Source organism: Dipodomys ordii, unplaced genomic scaffold (assembly GCF_000151885.1).
Source record: "Dipodomys ordii isolate 6190 unplaced genomic scaffold, Dord_2.0 Scaffold4, whole genome shotgun sequence".
Classification (NCBI taxonomy): domain Eukaryota; kingdom Metazoa; phylum Chordata; class Mammalia; order Rodentia; family Heteromyidae; genus Dipodomys; species Dipodomys ordii.
In genome coordinates, this window is record NW_012267220.1 from 7,832,846 (window position 1) to 7,857,389 (window position 24,544).

At 37.6% G+C, this 24,544-nt stretch overlaps 2 protein-coding genes across 2 annotated transcripts in view; one reads left to right on the top strand and one right to left on the bottom strand.

Annotated features, from left to right (window-relative positions):
• Positions 1-1,785, top strand: part of Sap30 (Sin3A-associated protein, 30kDa) — a 6,023-nt gene extending 4,238 nt beyond the window's left edge. Inside the window, exon 5 of the mRNA XM_013023756.1 lies at positions 1,454-1,785. Within this exon, the coding sequence (XP_012879210.1) occupies positions 1,454-1,576 (123 nt within the window). The 3' untranslated portion in view covers positions 1,577-1,785. The remainder of the gene's footprint in view (positions 1-1,453) is intronic.
• Positions 1,786-4,259: 2,474 nt separating this feature from the next.
• Positions 4,260-7,483, bottom strand: Scrg1 (stimulator of chondrogenesis 1). Its single transcript, XM_013025376.1, has 2 exons — positions 7,245-7,483; positions 4,260-4,314 (listed from the first exon to the last, which is right to left on the bottom strand). Exons 1-2 carry the CDS (start codon positions 7,481-7,483, stop codon positions 4,260-4,262), a joined length of 294 nt encoding a protein of 97 aa, XP_012880830.1.
• Positions 7,484-24,544: the final 17,061 nt, after the last annotated feature.

Genomic DNA, 24,544 nt, shown 5'->3' on the forward strand with positions numbered 1-24,544 from the left:
CTCAAGGCTAGCGCTCTACCATTTGAGCCACAGTGTCACTTCTGGCTTTTTTCTTTTTGCTTATGTGGTGCTGAGGAATTGAACCCAGGGCCTCATGCGTGCAAGGCAAGCACTCTACCACTGAGCCACCTTCCCAGCCCCCTGTTTCTTCTTTTATTTAATGATTACTCAATAGATTATACATAGTGTATAGCAAGTTTGCACTTTTTTTCTTTGCCTTTTCTTTTTTGCATGCACTGTGTTTAAACTCAGAGCCTTGCACTTGTGTGGCTAACTTGCTTGGCTGGAGATTTACCACTGGAGCCATAATAGCAGGCTAGTATCTGCTGATTATTTTGGAAATGGAGTCTAGAAGACTTTTCTGCCTTGACTGTCCTCTATTTGCCAATCTCTGGATCTCAGCCTCCTGAGTAGCTAGGATTATCAGTGTGAGCCATGTACATCTGGCTTGTGTATAGCATCTTCTAATAATGGCTTTCAAAATATTAAATAAAAATTTTTTAATCCAAATTTCCAATTAATTAGTAAATAGTTATTAAGTGCCTATAAACCGAAGGTTTTTATTAGAATTTCATTTTTAACATGGAATAGGTCTACAACTTGGTAATTTAAGTTTAGGAGTTTGTCCTTGTTAGTTTTACCAGAGATACAAGCATTTTTTTAAGTGAGGGGGGTTAGCTAATAGAACAAAAAAAACCTCCATCTTATTAAGACATAGACTTACGTATGTACACTACAATCAAATTGAAAAAATAACATAATAGAACATGTAGTCCTGTATGTCTGTGCAACTCATAAATCTATGTTCCTTACTGTGATGAAATATATGGACTGATAGAATGAAGTCACCTTTGTTCTACCACAAATGAGAACCAAGAAACTGATTATTTAATATGCTTCATTTAAGTGTGTTTAACTTGACTAACATAAACCTCAAATTTTTGATAAGCTGACATTAAAAAGTTATTCCAGGCTGGGAAGGTGGCTCAGTGGTAGAGCGCTTGCCTTGCATGCATGAGGCCCTGAGTTTGATTCCTTAGCACCACATAAGCAAAAAGAAAAAAGAAAAGTTATTCCAGAACTAATTCTGTTTTAAAAGTAAGAAATTTTCTATAATCTAGATATGCATGTCTGAATCATATCTAGTATGATGCCTATAGATGTTAATATTTTACTGCATTAGTGTTGAAAGTTAAATGTTAAAAAAGTTAGATATTTGCTTTCGAATCTAAAGGCTAATTATAGAACTTAAAAGGAAAAATGTATCACTACACATTTAAAGTGAACCAAAGTGTACTTTGGAATCAGAATGTCTTTTGTTCATCTTACTTTTATGTATTTTTGGCCTTGTTGGTTTTTTGGGAAATATAATTTAATTTTTTTAATGGTTTTTCTTATTGCAGAGCTCTTTCAATGAAATAATTATCTTTCCTCAATTTCTTTTTCTTTATAGATAGTGGGTTGCCACTTTAGGTCTATTCCAGTGAATGAAAAAGACACCTTAACATATTTCATCTACTCAGTGAAGAATGACAAGAACAAGTCAGATCTCAAGGTTGATAGTGGTGTCCACTAGGAGTCATGGCATTCAGACTAATACTTGGATGTTCAGATGTTAAGAATGTTTACTGTTTTTTCACATGTAGAAATGTCCCTTGTGTATTTTTTCTACAGAGGCTTTTCTCTGGTTTTATTTTCTTTGTTTCTAACTAATAATTAGTTGGAAACTCGTGTAAGATGAGTTTCCTAGATTAAAAATATTTTAAATAAACATTATTACTATTATAGTTGTTTGTGTGTATTTATTTTGTGAAGCTTGCATTTTCTTTTCCACTGACTTGTAGGGATCAATCAGTATTAATAAGATTTTATATAAAGATGCTTCATTTTGTAACCTTTTTTGTTCAATTACAAGAAATGAACAGGTTTAGAGAAGAAATAGCTGCAACCCATTTGCTTTCTCACAGGGTTGGGGGACATGATCCCTTACTACTATAACAGGTCCTCTTATAATCACTTGGTGCATGATGGAACAGGTACATACACTTCAGCTACTCTTGACCATCTTCCTGTATTGATAATTTTGCATGGCCCTCAGATGGCATTATATATAACTATCCAATGGACTTTGGCAGAAAAAAGATTCCCTACCTTTGTGACAATTGGACTTGAAATTAAGGTTACCAGAATGGCATTATTAAAGTGCTTTCCTTGTTAGAAAATCTAAAAGACATCACTGAAAAGCATACTTTTATTTCCTTTTCTAATTATTACATAATAGAGTATAGAAAGAACAAATAATTTAGTTTGTATGGCCACTTTTTTTCCAAAGAGAAAAATATGCCAGCAAAGATAAGCACAGTTCTGAAAGTTGAAATAATCTAGAATTAGTCATTCCTTCTAATTTTGTCTTAGAGAACTTTTTTTCAGCCCCCTAAAATAGGCATCACATCCATTGCTTCCTCTTCCTACCCCATGCCCTGGAAACTTCTAATCTGCTTTTCCATGTTTTTTATCCATTCTTTTTTAGAATGGATATATCAAATAAAGGGGATCATTCACTATATTTTATATGTAGCTTTTACTTAGCATGTTTTCAAGGTTCACTGAAATTTCAACGTGTATCTGCTTTTTTCCTTTGTATTTGTTTTTTAACTCTTAATTATGCAATCGTAGGCAGTTGCGTAAAAACTTCGGTTGTATTTTTAAAACAAACATCTATTGTAAAAATATTCTCACTAATTGAATGAAATGTTTGGTTTTAAAATGTGTTGACCAAGTCAGAAAAAGTTACATTATGTGAACATTTATATTTTTACATTCATTTGGTATCACAGAGAATGTGTTCTTTTATATTGCATTCCTTTATTAAAAAAATATATAATTGCAGGCAGGCTCTGGTGGCTCACACCTGTAATCCTAACTACTTGGGAGGCTGAAATTAGGATCACAGTTGGAAATCAGTCTGGGGAGGAAAATGCCTGAGATTCTTATCTCCAATTAATCTCAAAAAGCTGGAAGTGGAGCCTTGAGCACAAAAGGTCAGGGACAGTTTCTAGGCCCAGAGTTCAAGCCCAGGACAGGTTAAAAAAAAAGGGTGGGGAGGGAGGGGGGAGGGGAACAGGGGAAAGGATGGAAAGGGATGTGAAGGGGAAACAAAAGAAGAGGCAACAATGCTTGATAAGAAAAGTACTCATCTTGCCCATGCAATTGTAACCCCTCTACAGTATTTTCACAACAACAACAACAAAAAAAAATATATATATATAATTTTTTGTATTTTGGTTATTTCCAAAAAGCAAAAAAATATGATGAAAAGCAATCTATAATTTATAAAATTCTATTTAATGTTTAGTTTTTTTACAGCAATTTTTCCTCAGGTTGTGAATGCCGTTGTAAGGGAATATTTTCTAAAACATCATTGCTGGCTTACATGTCCTTTCTTCTGATGTGTTGTTTATAGAGACAATTGACAGCTTTCTCCTCAGTAAAGAAACACATTTATTGATGAGTTTCTTAACTATCCTATATATTGTTCTAGAAAGGATCTGACACTTCCTTTATGGATTAAATTTGACTTTATTACCATTCAATTCAGTGAAGACAGAACAAATACCATGCTACCTAGAAGAAATAATTTTTTAATAATTCCCTTTTTCTTGATTTTTGTAGAGATCAGAGAATTTCAAAATGTGCTATAATTTATATAGACATTAGGAGCAACTGAATGCGATTGCCAAAAAATTGTCTGATCCAGTGCAATAACATTCTTTGAACCCTATTTGAACACTGAATCGATACCAGATAATACTGTAGTTGAGGTCTCCAGAAACAGATCAGGGTCATCTAAGGTTGTATTTCAATGGGATAGTGTTATTTTTTGTCACAAAATGGTGTCTCCTAAATGTGCCACGTGGTGAATGTTTCTCTAATTTTCTCCACAACCCTTCATACCTATACTTCTCAGTAATGGGCTTCACATTTAACAACTTTGTTTAAAATGATTATAGCTCATTAGAACACAAGTTCAGAGAGGACATGTCTTATTACTGTATCCAAAAAAACTTAATAATGGTTTGTGCTTAGCAAGCATATATTATATTTTCCTAACATAAAGACTCTAAAACTATACTGATGGTCATGATGAGTTAACAAAGACTTTATAGAATTAATGCTTTATTGCACTGGGTAGAAATCAGAAGTACATTTACACTGATGTAAGAATGAGGAATGATGTTCTCCAGAACACATGAAGATTCTCAATGATTGTTGCAAGGGATCACAAAAGATATCTTTGGTCCAAAGAAGATTTCTCTGAAAGAAAGTAAAATATTGGTTAATCTCAACTGAAAGCTAAGATATGGGTTAATCTTTTTCTAGGTTAAAAAGAAATGATTCCCAAGGTTTCAGATATCACTGTTCTTTCTAAGTGAGTAAAATTTTTAAAAAGATGAGTGGAAAGCTAGCCAGAAGAGCAACAAAGACCGGGAAGGTAATTGATTCTTCTACTTTCTCCCATTTGCCACTATCTTTATGCTATTACTTGTTTATAAAGAAGAGGAAATATTAAGTAATTTTTCTTTTTTTTGTTGGTCATGGGGCTTGAACTCTGGGCCTGTGTGCTGTCCCTGCACTCTTCAGCTCAAGGCAAGCACTCTACCTCTTGCGCAGCACCACTTCCAGTTTTCTAGTGGTTTATTGGAGATCAGAGTCTCATGGACTTTTCTACCTGGGCTGGTGTGAATCATAATCCTCAGATCTCAGTCTCCTGAGTAGCTAGGATTACAGGCGTGAGCCACCAGCGCCCAGCTAAAAATTAAGTAATTTCTAAAGTTTATAATACTTTTTTTTTTGCTATGGGAAATGGTCTATTAAGCTTAGATCTATCTACAGGTAAGAAACAGAATATTTTAAAAAATTATTTTTTTTTGTTGGTCGTGGGGCTTGAGATCTGGGTTTGGGCACTATCCCTCAGCTCTTCAGCTCAAGACGCTCTACTACTTGAGCCACAGTGCCACTTCCAAATATTAAAATTTCTTAGAAAGCCATTAAATAAAAGCCTTTATCTATTTCCTGTGTGGGAAGCAGGAAACATTTCTCTCTTTTTTCATACTCCTCCCTGATTTATCCTGTTATATTGAAATAAATCCTTGCTAAAATTTCAAAAATTAAAGAAAGGTCATTAACTTTCTAGGTTTCATAGAGAAAGAACAAAAAAATTTAAATACAACTCAACTCTGGTAGGAAAAACACATAAAGTAGTATATAAAATGCATGGGATAATACAAAATTGTATGTGTATGCCAGCTGTCATTATGATTACAACTATTAGAAATGTACTTAAGTCTGTTGCTAATAAGAAAAGTGTCACAAATTGAAGGAGAAATTTTATATATATATATATATATATATATATATATATATAACCACATTCCTGTTCACATCTGTTAACACAGTCACAAAATTATATCATAAAATAATTACATGTCAGTTTCAGTAAATTGGTTTTGGATAATTTAATAGTAGTGTAGGAAAACTTAGAGAATTAAATGACTCATTTAGTGATTTAGTGATGCTGAAACTTTATCATGCATTATCACCTAGAAGGTTTGTTACAGCCTGGTATTGGGTCACACCTCCAGCTTTTGATTCAGTTGGTTTTGAATGAGGTTGTAGGATTGTTATGCATTTTTAACTGTTCTAGGATACTATCTTAGATCCAGCTGACTTTACAGAATGAATTTTTGTGGTCTAAGTATGGGTGCTTGTGTCTCTGCTGATACTAGCTACGTGTATGGGATGGAATTGGTCTTGTCAAGTCTCAGTACCTTTTCTTGGTTAAATAGTCATAACTAACTTTTCTATTTTGTATATTTCTTAAGTGAAATGACAACATGTTGAAAGTAATTTGAAAAAGCTAACTTTGGTATGAAATGTTCAAGATCATATTCTATTTCTCTTTCGGTCGGGCTTGCTTTCTTTCGGGCTTGAACTTAGCCTGGGCGCTGTCCCTGACTGAGCTCTTCAACTCAAGACTAGCACTCTACCACAGTGTCATTTCTAGCCACAGTGTCATTTCCAGTCTTCTGGTGGAGATAACTGGAGATAAGAGTCTTATGGACTTTCCTGCCCTGACTGGCTTTGAACTGCAATCCTCAGATCTCAGCCTCCTGAGTAGCTAGGAGTGCTACCAGGACCTGACAAGATCACAGAGTGATTGAAAAGATAAAATATTTATTTGTCTATTGTTTTAGAATTAAAACCCACCTACTTTCCAAAACAGTGTGTGTGTGTGTGTGTGTGTGTGTGTATGTTTGTGTGTTATTGGGGATTGAACTTGGGGACCATGAGTTTGCTAAGCATTTTACCACTTTATCCATGTTCCCAAACCTGGCTTCTATTTAGTTCATTATTCCTTTCTGAACACATATGGAACTAGATAATTTTTCTTTACTATTTATCTTTGCTATCCAGTTAATTACTTGATATTTTATACTAGCATCTGTTATTTAAAAACTTGTATTACTTTTCAAATTGGCTACAAAGCTAAATTTGATGTTCATGTCTATGATAATTAGATTTTTATAGTAAAAATCATATGGAGAATGTAGAATTTAATAAACTGAATTATTATTGGTTTTCCAGTTTACATTAGGTTTTGGTTTGGTTTGGTTTGTGTTTTTGAGACACATGGTAGCCCAGATGGGTCTCAAACTCACAAGCTTCCATCTTCTACCTCTCCAGTATTGAGATTATACGTATATGTGCCCCCAGACCTAGTATTTATTATTAAATTTTAGTTTAATTGTATTTTGTGCCAGTCCTGGGACTTGAACTTATAGCCTGGGCTCTGTCCCTAACCTTCTTTTTGCTCAAGACTAACACTCTACACATGAGGCACAGTTCCACTTACAGCTTTTTGAGAGTTTAGTAGAGATAGGAGTCTCACAGATTTTCCCGCCTGGGCTGATTTTTAACTGTGATCCTCAGATCTCAGCCTCCTCAGTAGCTAAGATTATAGGCAAGAGCCACCAATGCCCAGCTCAAACTTCATTTTTTAAACAAAACCATTTAGTTCCTTCCAAAATAGTGATGATCCTAGAAAACAGCTGGGATTTGACTTGAAATTTTACTTAAAATGGCTATTAGTTTCTGCAAACCCATGTTAAAGATGCTATTAAAAAACTTGTTCTGCATACGTTTCATGACGATACATTTTGTGATTTTTTTTTTTTTTTGCTTACTTTGGGCAACACAGCAATTCAATGAAATTGCAGAAACAGATGATCTCACATCCCTTTCCATCCCAGAAATGATCTTGGATGTTTATATCCCTCTGTGCCAGGTCAGTTGCTCCTTCTGGAAGGTTGTGACAGTTGCGATCTCTTAGTATCTTTGTGTAGCAAGACAGACGATTTGAAGGCATGGCTTGAACTCCTAGCAGCAAAATTAGCCCAACAGTGACAAATAGCACAAATTTCATTTTGGCTTTAGCCCCTGAAATAGAACAAACAACAACAAATAATTTGTCAATGTTTGTTTTTTAAAAGAATTTGTCTGAGCATGAAGTTCTACAGGATTCTTATAAACTCTTGGATAGGAAAAACACAGAACTTTTTTTCTGTCCTCCTCTTTGCTTTTCTCAAAGCATAATATTCTGACCATCTGCAATAAAAATCACTAGGAATATTGGTTTAACATCAAATGCCAGGATTTTACACACAAGATATTGAAGCCAACACCAGTGGTTTACATCTGTAATTGTAGCTACTCAGGAGGCTAAGATCTGAGGATTGGGGTTCAAAGCCAGCCCAGACAGGAAAGTCTGTGAGACTCATCTCTAATTAACTATAAAAAGCTGCAAGTAGAGCTGTGACTCAAATGGTAGAGCACTTCTGAGCAAAAAAGTTTAGGGAAAATGCCAAGGCCTGAGTTCAAGCCGCCGAATGGGCACAAAAACAAACAGAAAACAGATATTGAATGAGAAATGGTAGTGGAAAGAAAGATATAGTAATTAGAGCTAGAATCAGTAATTTAGTATGATACACAGTCATTTTTTGTTGTCTTACTTGTTTTGTTTTGGTTTTAGTACATGTATTCAGTAGAGAATCATTTTTTTAAGTAATATAAACTTTGGTACATTCCCAGGACATATAGCATCATCAAATACAATGAATCTTGACCTGAAACATTTTGCATCATAAATAATAACATCATCAAAGAAACTAGGTCCCACCCTAAAAACACAAAAAACTCATTTATGTTGATATTAACAGATTATACTCAATAGGAATATTTACAGTTCAGTTTTTTAAAGTATTCTATAATTATCATTAGAACTGATTCTTGTTGCAGATTTATATTGAACTTGTAAAAAACGTTTTATCCACTTCTTCTCAGCTGCATTTTAAAATGGAGGCTTGAACTTGCCCTTATAATGATTAGCTTGCCTTGACCACCTACTATGAAGGAGAACTCATTACTATCTCAACATATTCCATTGACCACAATTCTAACATTTCCTTTATTATAATAAATTTTTTGCTGCTTCTAGCCATTAGTCCTGGTTTGAGCATTTTAAACTCATACCAAAGAAGTCTAATTTCTCTTCCAGGAGATCACTCTTTAAATACAGTTTTGGTTTGATCTATTTTGGATTGGTCTGGTTTGAACTCAGGGCTTTGTCTCCACTAGGCTCTACCACTTGAGCCATTCTTCTAGCTCTTTTTGCTTTTAGGTGATTTTTCAGATGGGGTGCCACAGTTTTGCTCTGGACTGGTCTTGGGCCATAATCCTCTTACATATGCCTCCAGTGTACCCGGATCACAGATATATACAATGCTCACATCCCCAGTTCAATCTCATTTAGTTATCTTTTTACTTTAATAGAGGGATCTTATTCACTACAGTTAGGATCCCTTCAAGAAGAAAGGCCAACCAGACACCAAAAACCAGGGCTTGGAGTAGGGGGAAGCTAGTAGTTGACCCACTTGGTGGGCTTTATATCTTCAGTTTCACCAGACAGTCATCCATGCATCTGCAGATGCAATGAAGCTGCAGCCTTGAGTCCAATGACATGACCTGAAAAACAAAATCTCTGTCCGGCAGTATTGTGTCTGAGATGTGAACTCAGTCTGCTTTGTCCCTCGTTGTCCAGGGCTCAAGTGGACTCATTTAAAAGTGTCTTACTACCAATTGCTAGGCAGAGCGTGGTTAAGGATAGCAGAAGGAAAGGCCTGTGAACCACTACCAGGTCCCAGAGTTGGGACAGCAAAGACAAAGATTTTTCCTTTGGCTCTGAACCTTTGGCCACTTCATCCCTTTGGATAGTTCTGCGGCATGTTCTGGTTGTCTTCACTGTCTTCAGGCCCATGGGCACCTGGAGACATCACTGAATCAATGGAGGGTTACAAAATGACTAAGGAATATGTCCTCTCCACTGAAGATGTCCAATGGCTATGAGAGTGGCTTCCAGAAATTCATTTCTCCCTTCTTTGTCTCCAACAGCTTAAATGACTGGTGCACATCTGGAACACCAGAAAGCCAATCAAAAACCTATCGTCCTGTCTCAGGTAAAATACTATCCCTCAATCAGTTTTGGCCTTAGATTAACTTTACTTCTCAGGAATCTTGAAGAGCTTCTGTGTAACAATTAAAAAGGACTTAGCTACCACCATTACAGGAATGCACAATTCCATATTTGTCTGTGTATTGACCTTTATCAATCAGTTTCATACTTTATACTTTTTAGTATATTTTCACATCAGCTTGAAGAACTGCCATTAGTATTTCTTGGATAACATATGAATGAATTCTCTCAGCTTTTGCTTATCTAGAAAAGTCTTTTTCATTCCCTATTGAGGGACAGTTTTGGAGGACATAGATTTTTTTGTTTTGTTTTGGTTTTTTGGTTGCTAGTTATTTTTCTTTCAGTACTTTACAAATATTATTCTCTGGTCTATAAGGTTTTTCTTCAAAAAGAAAAAAAATCTCTTGATAGTCTTATACAGGTTCAGCTCAGAAAACTCAAATATCAAATTTTGTTTTAACTGAGGTTTATTCTTCAGAGTGTTTCCATTATACTTTGCTACATAAAAGCAGATGAATTAAAAAATATCTTTTATAATCCTATGTTTCTTATTGTACACACATCCCTATAACCCCTCTACTCAGATAACATAAAATATCCAACTAAATTTGAGTTTCAGATAAACACTGAATAATTTTAGTATAGACATGTCCCAAATATGACATAATTTTCTACTACTTAATTTGCTGTTTTGATACATTGTTTGTCTTTGAGACAGGGCTTTACTGTGTAATCCAGGATGGACTAAATTAATTGTTCTACTTCCCTCAGTGCTGACATTACAGGTGCAGACCACCACCCCAAGTTCTTGGGTTAATTTTGATAGTTCATATTTTATTATAAAATTTCTTCTTAAAATTACAATAAAGATGTACAGAGTATTTCCTTATAACTAAAAAGAAATTTTTTTCCATTATGATTTTATGTTTCCCTTTCTACTTGAATGTTCTTTTCTTAGCTGGATTCTTCTTGCTTTCCAGTCTTAGTTTATGTCATTCCTTCAAAGTTCTTCCAATCTAAGTAGTTTTTTTTTAAACCTAACACATTTCATAATATTCTCATATCTTTTTTTTTTTTTTTTTGTCAGTCATGGGGCTTGAACTCTGAGCTGAGGCACTGTCCCTGAGCTCTTCAGCTCAAGGCTAGTGCTCTACCACTTCAGCCACAGCACCACTTTGGGTTTTCTGGTGGTTAATTGGAGGTAAGAGTCTCATGGAGGGCTGGGAAGGTGGTTCAGTAGTAGAGTGCTTGCCTTGCATGCCCGAGGCCCTGGGTTCGATTCCTCAGCACCACATAAGCAAAAAGAAAAAAGCCGGAAGTGGCACTGTGGCTCAAGTGGTAGAGCGCTAGCCTTGAGCTGAAGAGCTGAGGGACAGTGCCCAGGCCCAGAGTTCAGGCCCCACGACCGGATCCCCCCCCCAAAAAAAAGAGTCTCATGGACTTTTTTGCCCGGGCTGGCTTTGAACCGGGACCCTCAGATCTCAGCCTCCTAAGTAGCTAGTATTACAGGCATGAGCCAATAGTGCCAGATGGATTCTCATATCTTTAAAGATATTTATCATAATTTAAATCACTTATTTGTAAATTTACTCATATCTGCCTATTATTCCCATTACACTGAAGGATCTATAAGAGCAGTCTAATCTGATTTAACTACCACTACACACTTTCTAGCTAATAAAATGTTTGGCTCATATTTGTTGAATGGAATGAATGATTCCATTCATTCCTGAGCAAAGATTTAAGGAAGTTTCATGTTATCTAAAAGACTGAAAGATTGTTTTAGGGCAACACTATGGCCTTCTTTTTCATTTCTTCACACCTATTATCCACTGCTGTTGAGTTAGTCACTTGGACCAGGCACTTCTTTAATCCTGTACATATGTCTTTGGCTTATTTCTTCCTATGTCCTCTTCATTTTATGTTAATTTCTGACAAAAACATCCATTTAAGACAAACATCATATTGGTACCTTCTAAAAAAACCTTTCTTGGTACCATCAATAGCACTCCTCCCACATCTCCTATGCTTTGTGTTTCCATGGCACTGTGCATAATCTATACTTCAAGAACTGCCAATTCAAGTAAATTATGTCTTGTTGTCAGAATATTACATAAGCCAGATAACCATATGGAGAATGGCTACATTTGGACATAAGCTACATAGGGACATAGGTAGGACATTCCTCAAGAGCTAACTATCTGATAAATTGGTCATTGTGCAAATTTCATTATAGACAGGAAAGAAGATCTAGAACCATCATAACAATCTGTAGATAACATGATAAAGCACTGAGATTTAATTGAGTATACTGGGAACCTATTGGAAGATTTAGATATGACAGTAACATAATCTGATCTATATCTTTAAAAAAGATATTTATGCATAGTATGATTATCATGGGCTCTGGAGGGAAGTGAATATAGATCAAAGGAGATGAGACAAAGGATTAAGGCCGAGGGTGGTTGGAAATTCAGAGGACTAGAACAGGAGATGCAGAAGGAGGGCAAAGATTGTAACTTTTCCCCCCATCTCTTAAAATGCCTATTTCAATATAAACCCTTAATAAATGCACAGAATCCTGGCACCCATGGCTCATGCCTGTAATCTTAGGTAATTATGATGTTGAGATCTGAGGATTGCAGTTCAAAGCCAGCCTGGGCAGAAAAGTCTGTGAGACTCTTATCCCCAATAAACTACTAAGAAAAAACTGGAAGTGGTGCTGTGGCGCAAGTGGTAGAGTGCCTTCAGCACAGAGAAGCTCAGAAACAGTGCCCAAGGACTGGCAAAAAAAAAAAACCCTAAAAATAAATATATGCTCAAAAATATTCACTGAAGGAAGGAGCAAATATATGGCTGAAAAGTAGTCATGGAGCCATACTGTACAACACCTCATGTCCATGCCAGAACACAAAGCATTTCTGCCCCAGTCTCAGTTCACAACCATGGAAAGTTCCACACCTGGCAAGCTCTATGGTAGTTTTTTTTTTTTAACACTTTACAAATTACGTATTTGAATTGAAGCCTTCTCTTTTCCCTTTACTTAGGTGCAGATAAATAGTTTTAACTCTTACTTAGCAAGTGGAAAAGTATCTTAGCCACGTGGGACACGTGAATGATTTTGTGGCTTTTTTAAAACTAACCCTTGGCAATCCCTCAAAAACGTATATTTTTCAAGTGCCAATCAGAATAAAATAATTTTAACCAACACGAAGCCAATTGCTCTATTTTTTTTAATTTTCAGTTGAAAGAGAAAATTCTTCCAGGAATACATTCAAGTTACAAGAGAAAACAAAGTAAAATACATAACATCTGAAGAAATAAGCAAGAGACACTGGCTTTATAAATTCAATTTCTGTAATTAACATTGATCCTAATGTTGCATAATACCATTCATAATCTGGTATGGATGCAATTTTTAAAAAATCAATGCAGAGGGTAGAGAATCATGAGCAAGACATTTCCAACTAAGCAATAAATCATTTCCATCATCAGTTGGCAGAGAATTGCAAATTTTGATTCAGTGGGGGTTATTGGCACTAACAAACTTTTAAATGGCTGGTGTTAAATGGAGACTTAAAACAGGAAAATCAACCATTGAGTTGCCAAAAACAATAAGGCTATGGAGTTTTAAGTATTCAGACACTTATGGCGCATTGCCTACACAGGCAGTTGATGTCAGTTCTGGGAATTGGTATGAAGAACCATGGAATGAAACAGAGTTGATGAATTAGACAGAAAGAACAGTCCATTTTCAGATTTCTCTTAGAAAGCAACAAGAGAGAAGCAAAGCTGCAAAAATAAATGAAAACTCTAACCCAGAACTTAACATTTGAAATAGCGAAAATTATATATGGAAGAGATTATGATTACTGCCAGACTGTAATATTTCCCACCCTTTTCTTTTTGTATGATGAAAATGTCTAGTATAATTTAAATTCCCTCTTCATCTTAGAGGATGTTTGAAATAGAATGACCAAGTCTTGAAGCAAAGTTTCTTGTGGTATGTAAAGGAACAGTAGTATTAAAAAGTGGATAATCCTTCTAAAATATTCTTATAGCAATCTAAATACTCCAGATAGCTCCATTTGGGGGGGGGGAGGGAGGCAGGAATCTATACCCTTCTTGAAGGTATTCAACCTTCAGGCTTCCCAGAGAATGCTAGAAAATGACCTTAATATTCATTCTTGCATCATTTTAATTGTTTTCTTAGACACAATAATTCAGCATTGCAGAAGAAAAGGATTAAATTTGGGGAGGGTTTTTTGTTTCTTACAGCCCATGTATTTATGGATTTTAAAGAATTTTTTAAGTCCCAAAGAGAACTGCTCTCTTTATCTTAGCAGTACAGAGTCTGTGTTGTATTCTGTGGTGGGAATACCAAGGATGAATTCAGTGAATTCCCTCTTTGTATCACATGTTTCTACTAGTTTCTTTTCAGGAATTGGAATTTTTTTAAAGCCAAAACATTTGCTTTCTTAGACACTGCAGTTCACTTTTTGTAGAAGAGGTAATGTAGCAATACAGCTGTTGCTTTTGAAACAGCCATGTACTCCATCATCCACACATAATTCTGGGGAGTAGGTAAGTCCTGTTGTGGACACTTAGATTCGGAGTAAATATGTACACGGAAAGAATAAAAGCAAGGAATCAATCTGCTTCTTCTTGAACCTATGATTAAATGACTTTCATAGTCAAGGAATGTGCGTTTTTCAATCCTCTTTTGATCTGACTTCATCCCCCCCCCCTCCAGCTTCATCCCAGGAAACATCTTTTTCAAAGTGCATCAGGAATTCTCTCCTAAAAGGCTCTGTCTGGTTCCTTCTGACTGAACACATCCATAAATTTCTTCTCTAATCTATAGCAGCAGTTTGGAGAAGAATAAATAGCATAAATGACTTTATAGAGGAAAAAAATTTACATACCCTTTTATTCTTCTCTTTTCCTTTTGGTCTTGTGGGCAGGAAAATCTTGTGCTCCAACTCACTGGGTGAATTTGGGCAAATGGAGAAGAGAGGAGGTGCTGGAAGGAGGTTCTTCACAAATGAACCTTTGTCTGCCTTGTCTCTTGCCTGGGATTGACAGACTGGCTGCTCCAGCCAGGAATAAATGGGAGGTAGGGGATAGAAGGAGACAGCTCTGCTAGAACTGCCTCCCTTAGAGTCTTCTAAGCCAGGGGAGAATGTGCTAAATAGCTTCTTTACAAAGGGAAATAGCTAGTCTATATAAGAACCTGAGGAAGGCAGGCTCTTAGACCAATAAACTGGGAACTTAAAAAGAACAAAATGATTTTTACTTTGAGAAGTATTTTAGGGGGATGGGTGTGGAGGGCTGGTGGGGAAGGGGGGGCAGAGAAAGAAGAGAAAGAGAATAGTTAACCTCACTTAGGAAGATGGCTGAGAACTCTGCCTTGTCACAATCTTTTTATAGGTTGGTTCTTTTTCACACACGTACACAACATTTTCTTCATTATTTAAGTATCCTGGATCTTTTTTTGGTGGGGGTGGGGGGGTGGGGGTGGTTATAGAGCTTGAACTAAGGGCCTGGGCTGGGTCTCTGAGCTCTTTTGTGTAAGACTAGAGCTCTATCACTTTGAGCCACAGTTCCACTTCCAGTTTTTGGGTGGTTAATTGGAGATAAGAGTCTCATGGGGACTTTTCTGCCCTGGCTGGCTTCAAACTGCGATCCTTAGATCTCAGCCTCCCAAGTAGCTAAGATTACAAGTGTGAGCCACCATCACCCAGTGCCTGTATCATTTTTGGTAGGAGTTATATTCTAATTTATATTCTATTCCTCTAGTTTCTCATTCAAAGAGTCAATACTAGTCAATAGAAAGCAAAAATAACTAAAAACAATCTATTCCATCTCAGAAATAAAAGCACAAAGGGAATTTTACTCTGTTTTGAGGGAACAGTGCTGGAACTCTAGCCTCTGTTTAACTATCTTTTAATTTTTAAAAATTAAATCAGGAATAGCATTCTGAAAACTGGAGATATACACTAGAATAGGAATCATCTAGGGCTGGGAAGGTGGCTCAGTGGTAGAGCACATGCCTTGCATGCCTGAGGCCCTGGGTTTGATTCCTCAGCACCACATAAGAAAAAAGCCGGAAGTGGCGCTGTAGCTCAAGTGGTAGAGTGCTAGCCTTGAGCTGAAGAGCTGAGGGACAGTGCCCAGGCCCAAAGTTCAGGCCCCACGCCCGGACCCCCCCCCCAAAAAAAAGAATAGGAATCATCTATTCAGGGAGTAAAGTGTACCCCAGGTTATATTAACAAAGTCATGATGGTGAAGGACAGGGTAACAGCTTTGGACATTAAACGTTGAATGTGACTGGAACCCAAGATGTAAGAGATGAAATGAGAAAGACAGAAAGAAGCTGGTAGGTGAAATGCCTCATATGTGGTGCTAAAAAGTGTTGGGATTTTGGCTGGGAAGGTGGCTCAATAGTAGAGTGCTTGCCTTGCCTTCATGAGGCCCTGGGCTCGATTCCTCAGCACCACATAAGCAGAAAATGCCGGAAGTGGCACTGTGGCTCAAGTGGTAGAGCGCCAGCTTTGAGCTGAAGAGGTGAGGGACAGTGCCCAAGCCCAGACTTCTGGCCCCATGACTGGCAAAAAAAAAAAAAGTATTGGGATTTTATCCTAAAAGTGAATGGAAAGATGATGAAAACATATGTAAAAGGATGATTTCTGACTTAAACGTGTAAGAAAAAATGGTATGGAAATACAGGTCATAAAGAGAGAGGAGTGGAGGTAGCGAGGTAGAGAGAAAGAAACAGAGACAGAGACAGTCTGAGAACAGGAGCTGTTGTAGTAATCCAGAAGAGAAGATAATTGGAACATGGAGCTTGATGGCCAATTAGGTCATGTTTAGAGAGAGCTAGTTGAGAGAAGGGGAGGAGACATTATTAATTTTGAAAAGTTTGGGATTCATTTAGAAAAAAAACATGAGAGGAAGGGCTGTTATTTAAATAGGAAAAACAATATAAAAGTTCTAATTTGGGCAGAGTGAGAAATAGAAGTAAGTTAGTTGATGAACGTTGATTTAAAAAGGCTTTGGAGGCATCTGGAAATGTTTAGTAGACCACTGGTTAAATGGACCTGGAAGTCAGGGGAAAAGTCTGGTCTAGGGGATTACTGTTTGTTAACCAATTACATGTTAAAATAAACTGGAGAGGTAACTAGCTGAGTTGCTCAGGACATGATCTATGAAGCCATAGTTGGACCACTTAAAAGTTACTCTGGGCCTGGGAATGTGGCTTAGTGGTAGTGTGCTTGCCTCACATGCATGAAGCCCTGGGTTCGATTCCTCAGTACCCCATAAACAGAAAATGCCAGAAGTAGCTCAAGTGGTAGAATACTACTAACCTTGAGCACAGAGAGCCCAGGCCCTACTTCAGGCCCCTGGACTGGCCAAAAGAAAATTACTCTGTTCTTTTTGTTTATTTTTTTCTTCTTTTGTAGTACTGCAGTTTGAAGTCAGAGCATGCTACCAATTGAGTCACATTTCCAGAACAGTTACTATGCTTTTACTGTGTTTGAGGCCCTTCACATGGCTCAACCCATTCATTCTTCCTTACAGCCCTCTGGTAGCTAACAAACATTAGTCCCACTTTGTACGTAAGTTAGAGAAGAGCCAGCCCAGTGAAATTCTGTATCTTTATGTATTTTTATCATAATTAGTTTTTATCATCATTATATATAATGCCTCTCAGAAGTGATTATAGAGACAGAAATGGAATCAGAATCTTAGGGACCACCAGCATTTAAGACATGGGCAGACATCTGGGAAGAAAAGTGACAAAGAGTACCCAAAGGAGTAGTTAAAAAGAGAGAGAGAGAGATGTTGTTATGGAAGTCAAAGGAAGAGTATTTCAAGAATGGAGATAAGCCAGGGGCCAGTGGCTCACACTTCTAATCTTAGCTACTCAGAAGGCCGAGATCTGAGAATATGGGTCGAAAGTCAGCCCCTGGAAGCCAGCCCCAGGAAGGAAGGTTCGTGAAACTCTTAATCTCAAATTAACCATCAAAAGGCAGCAATGGGGTTGTGCCTCCAGCAGTAGAACACTAACTAGTTTTGAGCACAACAGCTCAGGGACAGTGTCTAACCCTGATCAACACAAAACAAAACAAAAACCCAAACCAAGATAGAGATGAGTAGATGCCTCTGATAGTCATTTTAGGCAAGTCCTAGCTGCCCATTCTTGCATGGAGGTAGGTAAAAGGAAGGTGAACCAAAGCAGAAGAGTTTCCAAGCCATAGGAGAGATCTGTCTATTTATTGAAGCTGGAGCAAGTGGTATGGAATTCAAGAAGGAAAATGAATGGTGTATGTGTAGTTGACTGTGCATTTCCTTTGTATATTTATAAACAAGTCTTCTGTGACTTTTCTAAGTAAAGATGGGATTAATTCGTTAGTATAAGTCTGTAGAAACATGAGGAAAATGAATACTAGCCTTCATTTCATCCTAAGAACTAGCCATCTTGTTTACCTCCCATTGGTCTAGACCAGAAGTATGGTGCCAAGACACATTGATATTTTCTTTTTTCTTTCTTTCTTTTTTTTGGGAGGGGGGGTCAACATGAGGCTTGAACTCTGGGCCTGGGCTCTGGCCCTGAGCTCTTCAGCTCAAGGCTAGCGCTCTATCACTTGAGCCACAGTGCCATTTCTAGTTTTCTGATGGTTTGTTGGAGATACAGAGTCTCACAGACTTTCCTGCCGGGGCTGGCTTTGAACTTCAATCTTCAGATCTCAGCCTTCGGAGTAGCTAGGATTACAGGTGTGAGCCACCAGTACCAGACAGACACATTGATATTTTCTACAAGTGGACCCTTCCTTTCTCCTTTGTTTTACTCTTATTTTCTTTCATTTTCCTTATTGTGCCACTCATTTTGTCTCTGTATTGATGGTTTTGTATCTCAATTGACATTTTTGTGTTTAGCAATTCTCGTCTCCAACAAGGCGCTTGGCATGCACAGCTTCTTCCATGCCGGCTTCAACCGGTACAGAGCAGCTCTTGGTGATGGTCGAATAGTCTCAGGGTCACATTCTGAGTCGTTCAGGACAGTACTACCTGAAAAACCACATTCACATCCTGGCTTCCTAGCCTTTCACTGTATTAGCAAGCATTTAGGTATTAGCTGGACTAGCAGTTGTTTCAAGGGAGAAAGTATTAAATATTTTTAAATTTAAAAAGCCTTATAATAACAATTGAATAATAATTCATCCTGATGTCTTTTACGCAGAACTGACCATTTTCAGAGGCAATTGAATTACAAACTAAAGCTTATAATTGGAGGGTTTTCTTGTGATTTTTTAATGTAGAGCTCAAGCCAGATATGGTAATGTGTGCCTATAATTTTCAATACTTGCGAGGTAGAGGCTGGAGGCTAACCAATTTAAGATCAGCCTGGGCTACATAGTAAGACCTTGTCATAAATGAAAAAAAAAACAACCATCTCCCTCCAAATTGCAAATAATAATAATAATTAATTGGAAAATCTGAAACTGTTCTGTCTTATGTACAGAGCATTAATACCTATTGTTTTTTTTGTTTTGTTTTGTTTTTTAATCTTTCTCAGCCCTCTTGTTGAACTCTGCTTTATGTTTCTCTGGAGATCATTTGTCTTTTCAAGGAAGCCTCAAGAGAAACCAATCTCTCAAAGTAGATATCTTAACTGCCATCACACTTATATTTTAAGTAAGGTTATCCAAATACACTGTTTTAGAAAACATATCTTGCTACGTGTTTTTATTTTTATGTAATGATATCTGTTTTATTTATATATATACATGTCATCACTTTTAGATCCAATCAGGTGTATTGCCAAGTAGCAAATATAAGCCATGGGGGGGGGGTGGTTCAATCCTGTAATCCTACTACTTTAGGCAGAGATTGGCAAATCACAGTTCAAGGCTGGGCTGGCTCAGGTATAAAGCCAGCCTTGAGCCGGGCGCTGTAATACTAGCTACTCAGGAGGCTGAGATCTGAGGATTGTGGTTCAAAGCCAGCCTGGGCAGGAAAGTCTGTGAGACTCTTATCTCCAATAAACCACTAGAAAACCGGAAATGGCATTGTGGCTCAAGCGGTAGAGTGCTAGCCTTGAGCTGAAGAGCTGAGGGACAGTGCCCAGGCCCAGAGTTCAAGCGCCACAACTGACTATATATATCAGCAAAATCCTTTCAACTCAGGATATATCTTAGATATAAATAATTTGAGATACACAAATGTAGCAGTGGTACTCAGTAGACACTTGCTGAAAATGAACCATGCAACTTGTGGGTAGAGACAGGAAGGAAAAACTGGGAGAGTGGGAGAGAGCAAGGGAAGGAGTCCAAAAAAGAAATGTACTTATTACCTGCTTTTTTTTTTCTTTTGGTCAGTCATGGGACTTGTACTCAGGGTCTGGGCACTATCCATGAGCTCTTTTGCTCAAGGTTAGCACTCTACCACTTGAGCTACAGCTCCACTCCTGGGTTTTCTGGTCATTAATTGGAGATAAAAGTCTCATGGGCCTGGGAAGATGGCTTAGTGGTAGAGCACGAAGCTCAGGTTTAATTCCTCAGTACCACATATGCAGAAAAAGCCAGAAGTGGTGCTCAACTGGTAGAGCACTAGCCTTGAGCAAAAGATGCTCAGGGACAGTGCCCAGGCTCTGAGTTCAAGCCCCAGGACTAGCAAAAAAAAAAAAAATCGAATAGACTTTCCTGCCCAGGCTAGCTTTGAACAGTGATCCCTCAGATCTCAGCCCTCTGAATAGCTAGGATTATAGGTGTGAGGCACTAGCACCAGGTTCATTGCCTGACTTATGAAATGGTAACTCCTCTGTGTATCACCTTTAATAACAATAACAAAATTTAAACATTGGCAACACATATAAACGCCCTCTGATGTGTGCCTGTGATCAGATGCATATGCCCTGACTTAGAATGTGTTGTTTCTCTGCTTCACAGTTGACCCCTTTTCTCATTTCCCTCAGGCTCATAACCTTGTGGAGTCCCTGAGGCTGACCATGTGGGGAGCAGCAGCAGCCGGTTTCAGACTTCACAGTTCAGCTCCTCCCCGGAGATAGGTAGCGTTATTGTTGTTTTTTCAGTGTGAGTATCCCAAGTACCCTGAGCGTCCTTGACACAAAGAGTTTCAACATAATTACACAAGGTTAAAAACGAATTCACAATATGTTTGTCAAAATAATCATAAACTAGACAAGATTACATTTTTAAATGACCTCATAATCATCCATCAGTTAAGAAATAAGCTGCATCTTAACTTAATTATTTTTTGAACTCTGTAAAAAACAAAAAGTGTTTTCATCTGATTTAAATGATTTTACTTCCCCTAAAGATTTCCACTGAAACTGGAACATTTCTACTTAGGATGGTTTTTGCAACTGGGTTGAACAACATAACCTTTATTACCCAGACTTAGCTTCATGCCACCGAAGTAAAACTTATGAAAACAGACTGGCCAGCGGAGTCTCAGTGAGGACCTTGAGGGGGAAAGTAAAATTACCAAGTACCTAGTTGGAAGAGCATTTGTTTGGAGATGAAATGTCAATAATGGGATGTGCTGGGGAGCTGCTCCTTGTCTCTAATGAGCATCTCTGCTCATTATGGTAATAGTAGAGACAATTTTCTTGATCCAAAGGCTTTTAATGCGAATAGCAAGCACCAGCTCTGTCTCCACCTAAGGAAGAGAAAATAAAGCTTTCCCTGAGAGTGATTTTTTTTTCCATAAGACTTACCCATGGAGGTCATGTACATCTTGAGTAAATTACAGTAGAAATACAGTCAGAAAAATAAACATTGAGAGAATTGTGTCAAGGAAAACTGTCCAGTTTTAGAGGCCCAAGGAACATTTAGAATGAATGATAATATTGGCATGAAAATACACTTTGGCAGGAAAAGAGGCCAAAAATGAAAGAAACTTAAAAATAACCTCTTTAAGTCTCCAGGGGTCTACAATGTGCTAGACTAGCAGTGTGGAGTCATAGCCCAGATCCCAAACAAGTAAGTTTGTGGTTTGTTGGAGACAATCCTACTGACTTAACAAACCTTGAAGTATGGGAAGCTTGATTGATTGTGCCAGAATGTGTGCTGTGGTACATCCTGAGTTACTGCTCTGATCTTCCCAAGGTTGTTTTATGGGCACAAGCATCTTGGTGGGTTGATAACATTAGGAACAACAATAACACCTACTGTTATGACTAATAATATTTGTTGCCACTGCGAAGTGTGCAAAACACTTTATAAATGCTATTTTATTTAATCTGAGCATCTTACTTTATGAGGTACTTTTCATATAGGGAAACTGAGGCTCAGAAGGATAAGGTAACAATCACACACCTGGTAAATAGAAGAGCCCAAGAAAAGACGATGCCCTCAGCCGATTCACCTCAATAAGTAGTCAAAGGAATACAATCAATAGACTGAAGAGTATAAAATAATAGTATTATTTCAAGTTCTAGCCCATAATTGAGCATCAATAAACCACACAGACTCTCTATAGACCACAGAGCCATCACTCTTACTAAGATGCCTCACTCTATTTTCTGGTTAATGCTTGGCTTGAAATGACTCTTACCCAGACACATAAATAAGCCAGATAGAATTTTCAACAAAGTCAGATATGAAAAACTGACAGCATGACAGTCCTTTCTCAGTGGTTAGAATTATAGGAGTAAAATTATGGTGCCAGGCACTGAGTGCATACATGTGAAATGGATGGCTGAGTTACTGGATTAAATGAGTGAATGGATAAAATTCTTGGGTGGAGAAAATTATCCATGTAAAAAATTGAGCACCATGAATGGTGATATAGTATCACTAAAGGTAAAGTCTAGTGGCTGGTCACCACAGCTCTCTCCAAAGAGCAAGTGACTTGTCAGCCTTAACATTGAAATCTACTTCCTTTGTAAAATAGTTTTAATGGATGCTTTTTTTTTTTCAGAGCTGAGGACCAAACTCAGGGCCTCGTACTTGCTAAGCAAAGTGTTCTTCCCCTAATGGATGATAGTTATAATCCCTTCCATTTTCCACTTTCCATGAGTATTTGATATCAGTATTTCTTATAAAATATATCTTTATTATAGAAAAGCTTTAGGTTTATAGAGAAATTTGCTAATTAGTGCCCAGGTACTCCTCTATATACTTTACCCCATTTCCTTCCCATGCTTACATTGGTGTGGTTGTATTGTTATGAAGTAAGGAGACTGGGTCTAGAAATATGCCTTGTTCTTATAGCCATCCCGGTGATATGCTGGGTGGAGAGGGCTTTGAAAAGCCTAGAGCTAAGAGAGGCCATTCACTGAATTGTAGCTGTCTTGTTGTTTAGCCTTAGGAAAGCTTTGCTACAGAGAATGCTCTGATTCTGCCTCGATTATCTCCCTAAACTGGCCTCTGAGTATCCCACCCTCCCTAATATGGAAAGTTTCAGCTGACCCCTGAGCTGCTTCCTTAGATGGAAAGTTCTGGCTTGTACCTGAGCTGCTTCCCATATAGGGTCTGCTTTTGTTAAGACTTGGTCTCCACCCCAAACAAGTGTTTTTGTGACCTTGAAGAATGTCTCTGAGATTCATTTAATACTTGCGTTATGCCTGAACTTGGCTTTGTTTTGAGAAGACTATAAAGTCGGTCACTTTCATCACACTTATCATATGTGAGCATGTAAGTCACAAGCAGACTAGGAACTGCAACTCTGGCTGTTGATGTGAATTTGACGTAGTTTTTGTCAGGATTCTTCACTGTAGTGTCAACACACAGCAGTATTAATATTAGTAGTAAAGTGTAGTAGTAGAAATTGTTTCAGACATTTGTAATACACCTAGATCATTCCCTCACATTCTATATTCCATGTGGGATCCCCCTACCTTCATTTTTTTTTTCCAGTCCTTGAACTTGAATTCGGGACCTGAGCACTGTCTCTGAACTTCTTTTGCTCAAGGCTAGCACTCTAGCACTTGAGCCACAGTGCCATTTCCAGCTTTTTCTGTTTATGTGGCTGAGTGATAGAACCCAGGGCTTCATGCATGCTAGTCAAGCACTCTACCACTAAGCCACATTCCCAGCCCCTCCCCCTACCTTCTAAACCGTTGTTTTCAATTTGTGTTAAGGTTTTATCTTTGTGCTATAAAGATCCCTGGGTTCCAACAAGTATGTAGTATGATACACATCATTATATCTGATATAGAATAATTCCAAGGTGTTTCAACTATTCAGTCCTTCCTTTTCCTCTGTCTTGACCTCTTCAAACCATTGAAAATTTTTTTTGTCTTTTCTTTTTTGGTACTGGAGATTGAACTCAGGACATTACACTTGCTAGGCAAGTGCTTTGCCACTGAGCTACAGCCCAGCCCACCATTGACCTTTTGATCAACTCCATACGTTAGTCTTTTCTAGAATATCATATAATTGGATTCATGTATGTGTGTACATATATATATATATATATATATATATTTCTTTAACTTAGATGATTATTCATTTCAGGCCAGGGACAATGTTGCATGTCTCTAAACCTAGCTACTCAGAAGACAGAGATCAAGGGACCTGATTGTGAATATAACCTGGGTTAAATAGTTTGTGAGACTTCCATCTCAATAAGATTGGCATTATGGTGTGTCCCTACTTCATGTAGGAGGATCACAGTTTGATACTGGCCCCAGGCAAAAGCACAAGACCCTGTCTGAAAAAAAATCTAAAGCAAAGAAGAGTTGAGGTGTAGCTAGCAAGAACAGAGACCCAGAGTTCAAACCCCAGTACTAACCCAGAGAACTATTTAAAAGACGGATTTAAGATTCATTCATGTATTTGCATGGCTTGATAATTCATTTCTTTTACCACTGAATAATATTTGATTGCATTGATAAGCCGCAGTTTGTTTGGTTGCTTACCGTTCAGTTCATTAGGAATAAAGATATTTGCTGTAGTTTGGACTTGAAATGTCTCCTAAAGGTCT

Bases quoted from the DNA above. Each gene is read 5' to 3' on its own strand.
- Scrg1 (XM_013025376.1), bottom strand. From the start codon at position 7,483: ATGAAATTTGTGCTATTTGTCACTGTTGGGCTAATTTTGCTGCTAGGA. The intron at 4,315-7,244 runs GTAAGCAAAAAA...ACTTTCTTTCAG, and splicing joins GAATTGCTGTGTTGCCCAAA to AGAAATCTTCTTTGGACCAA.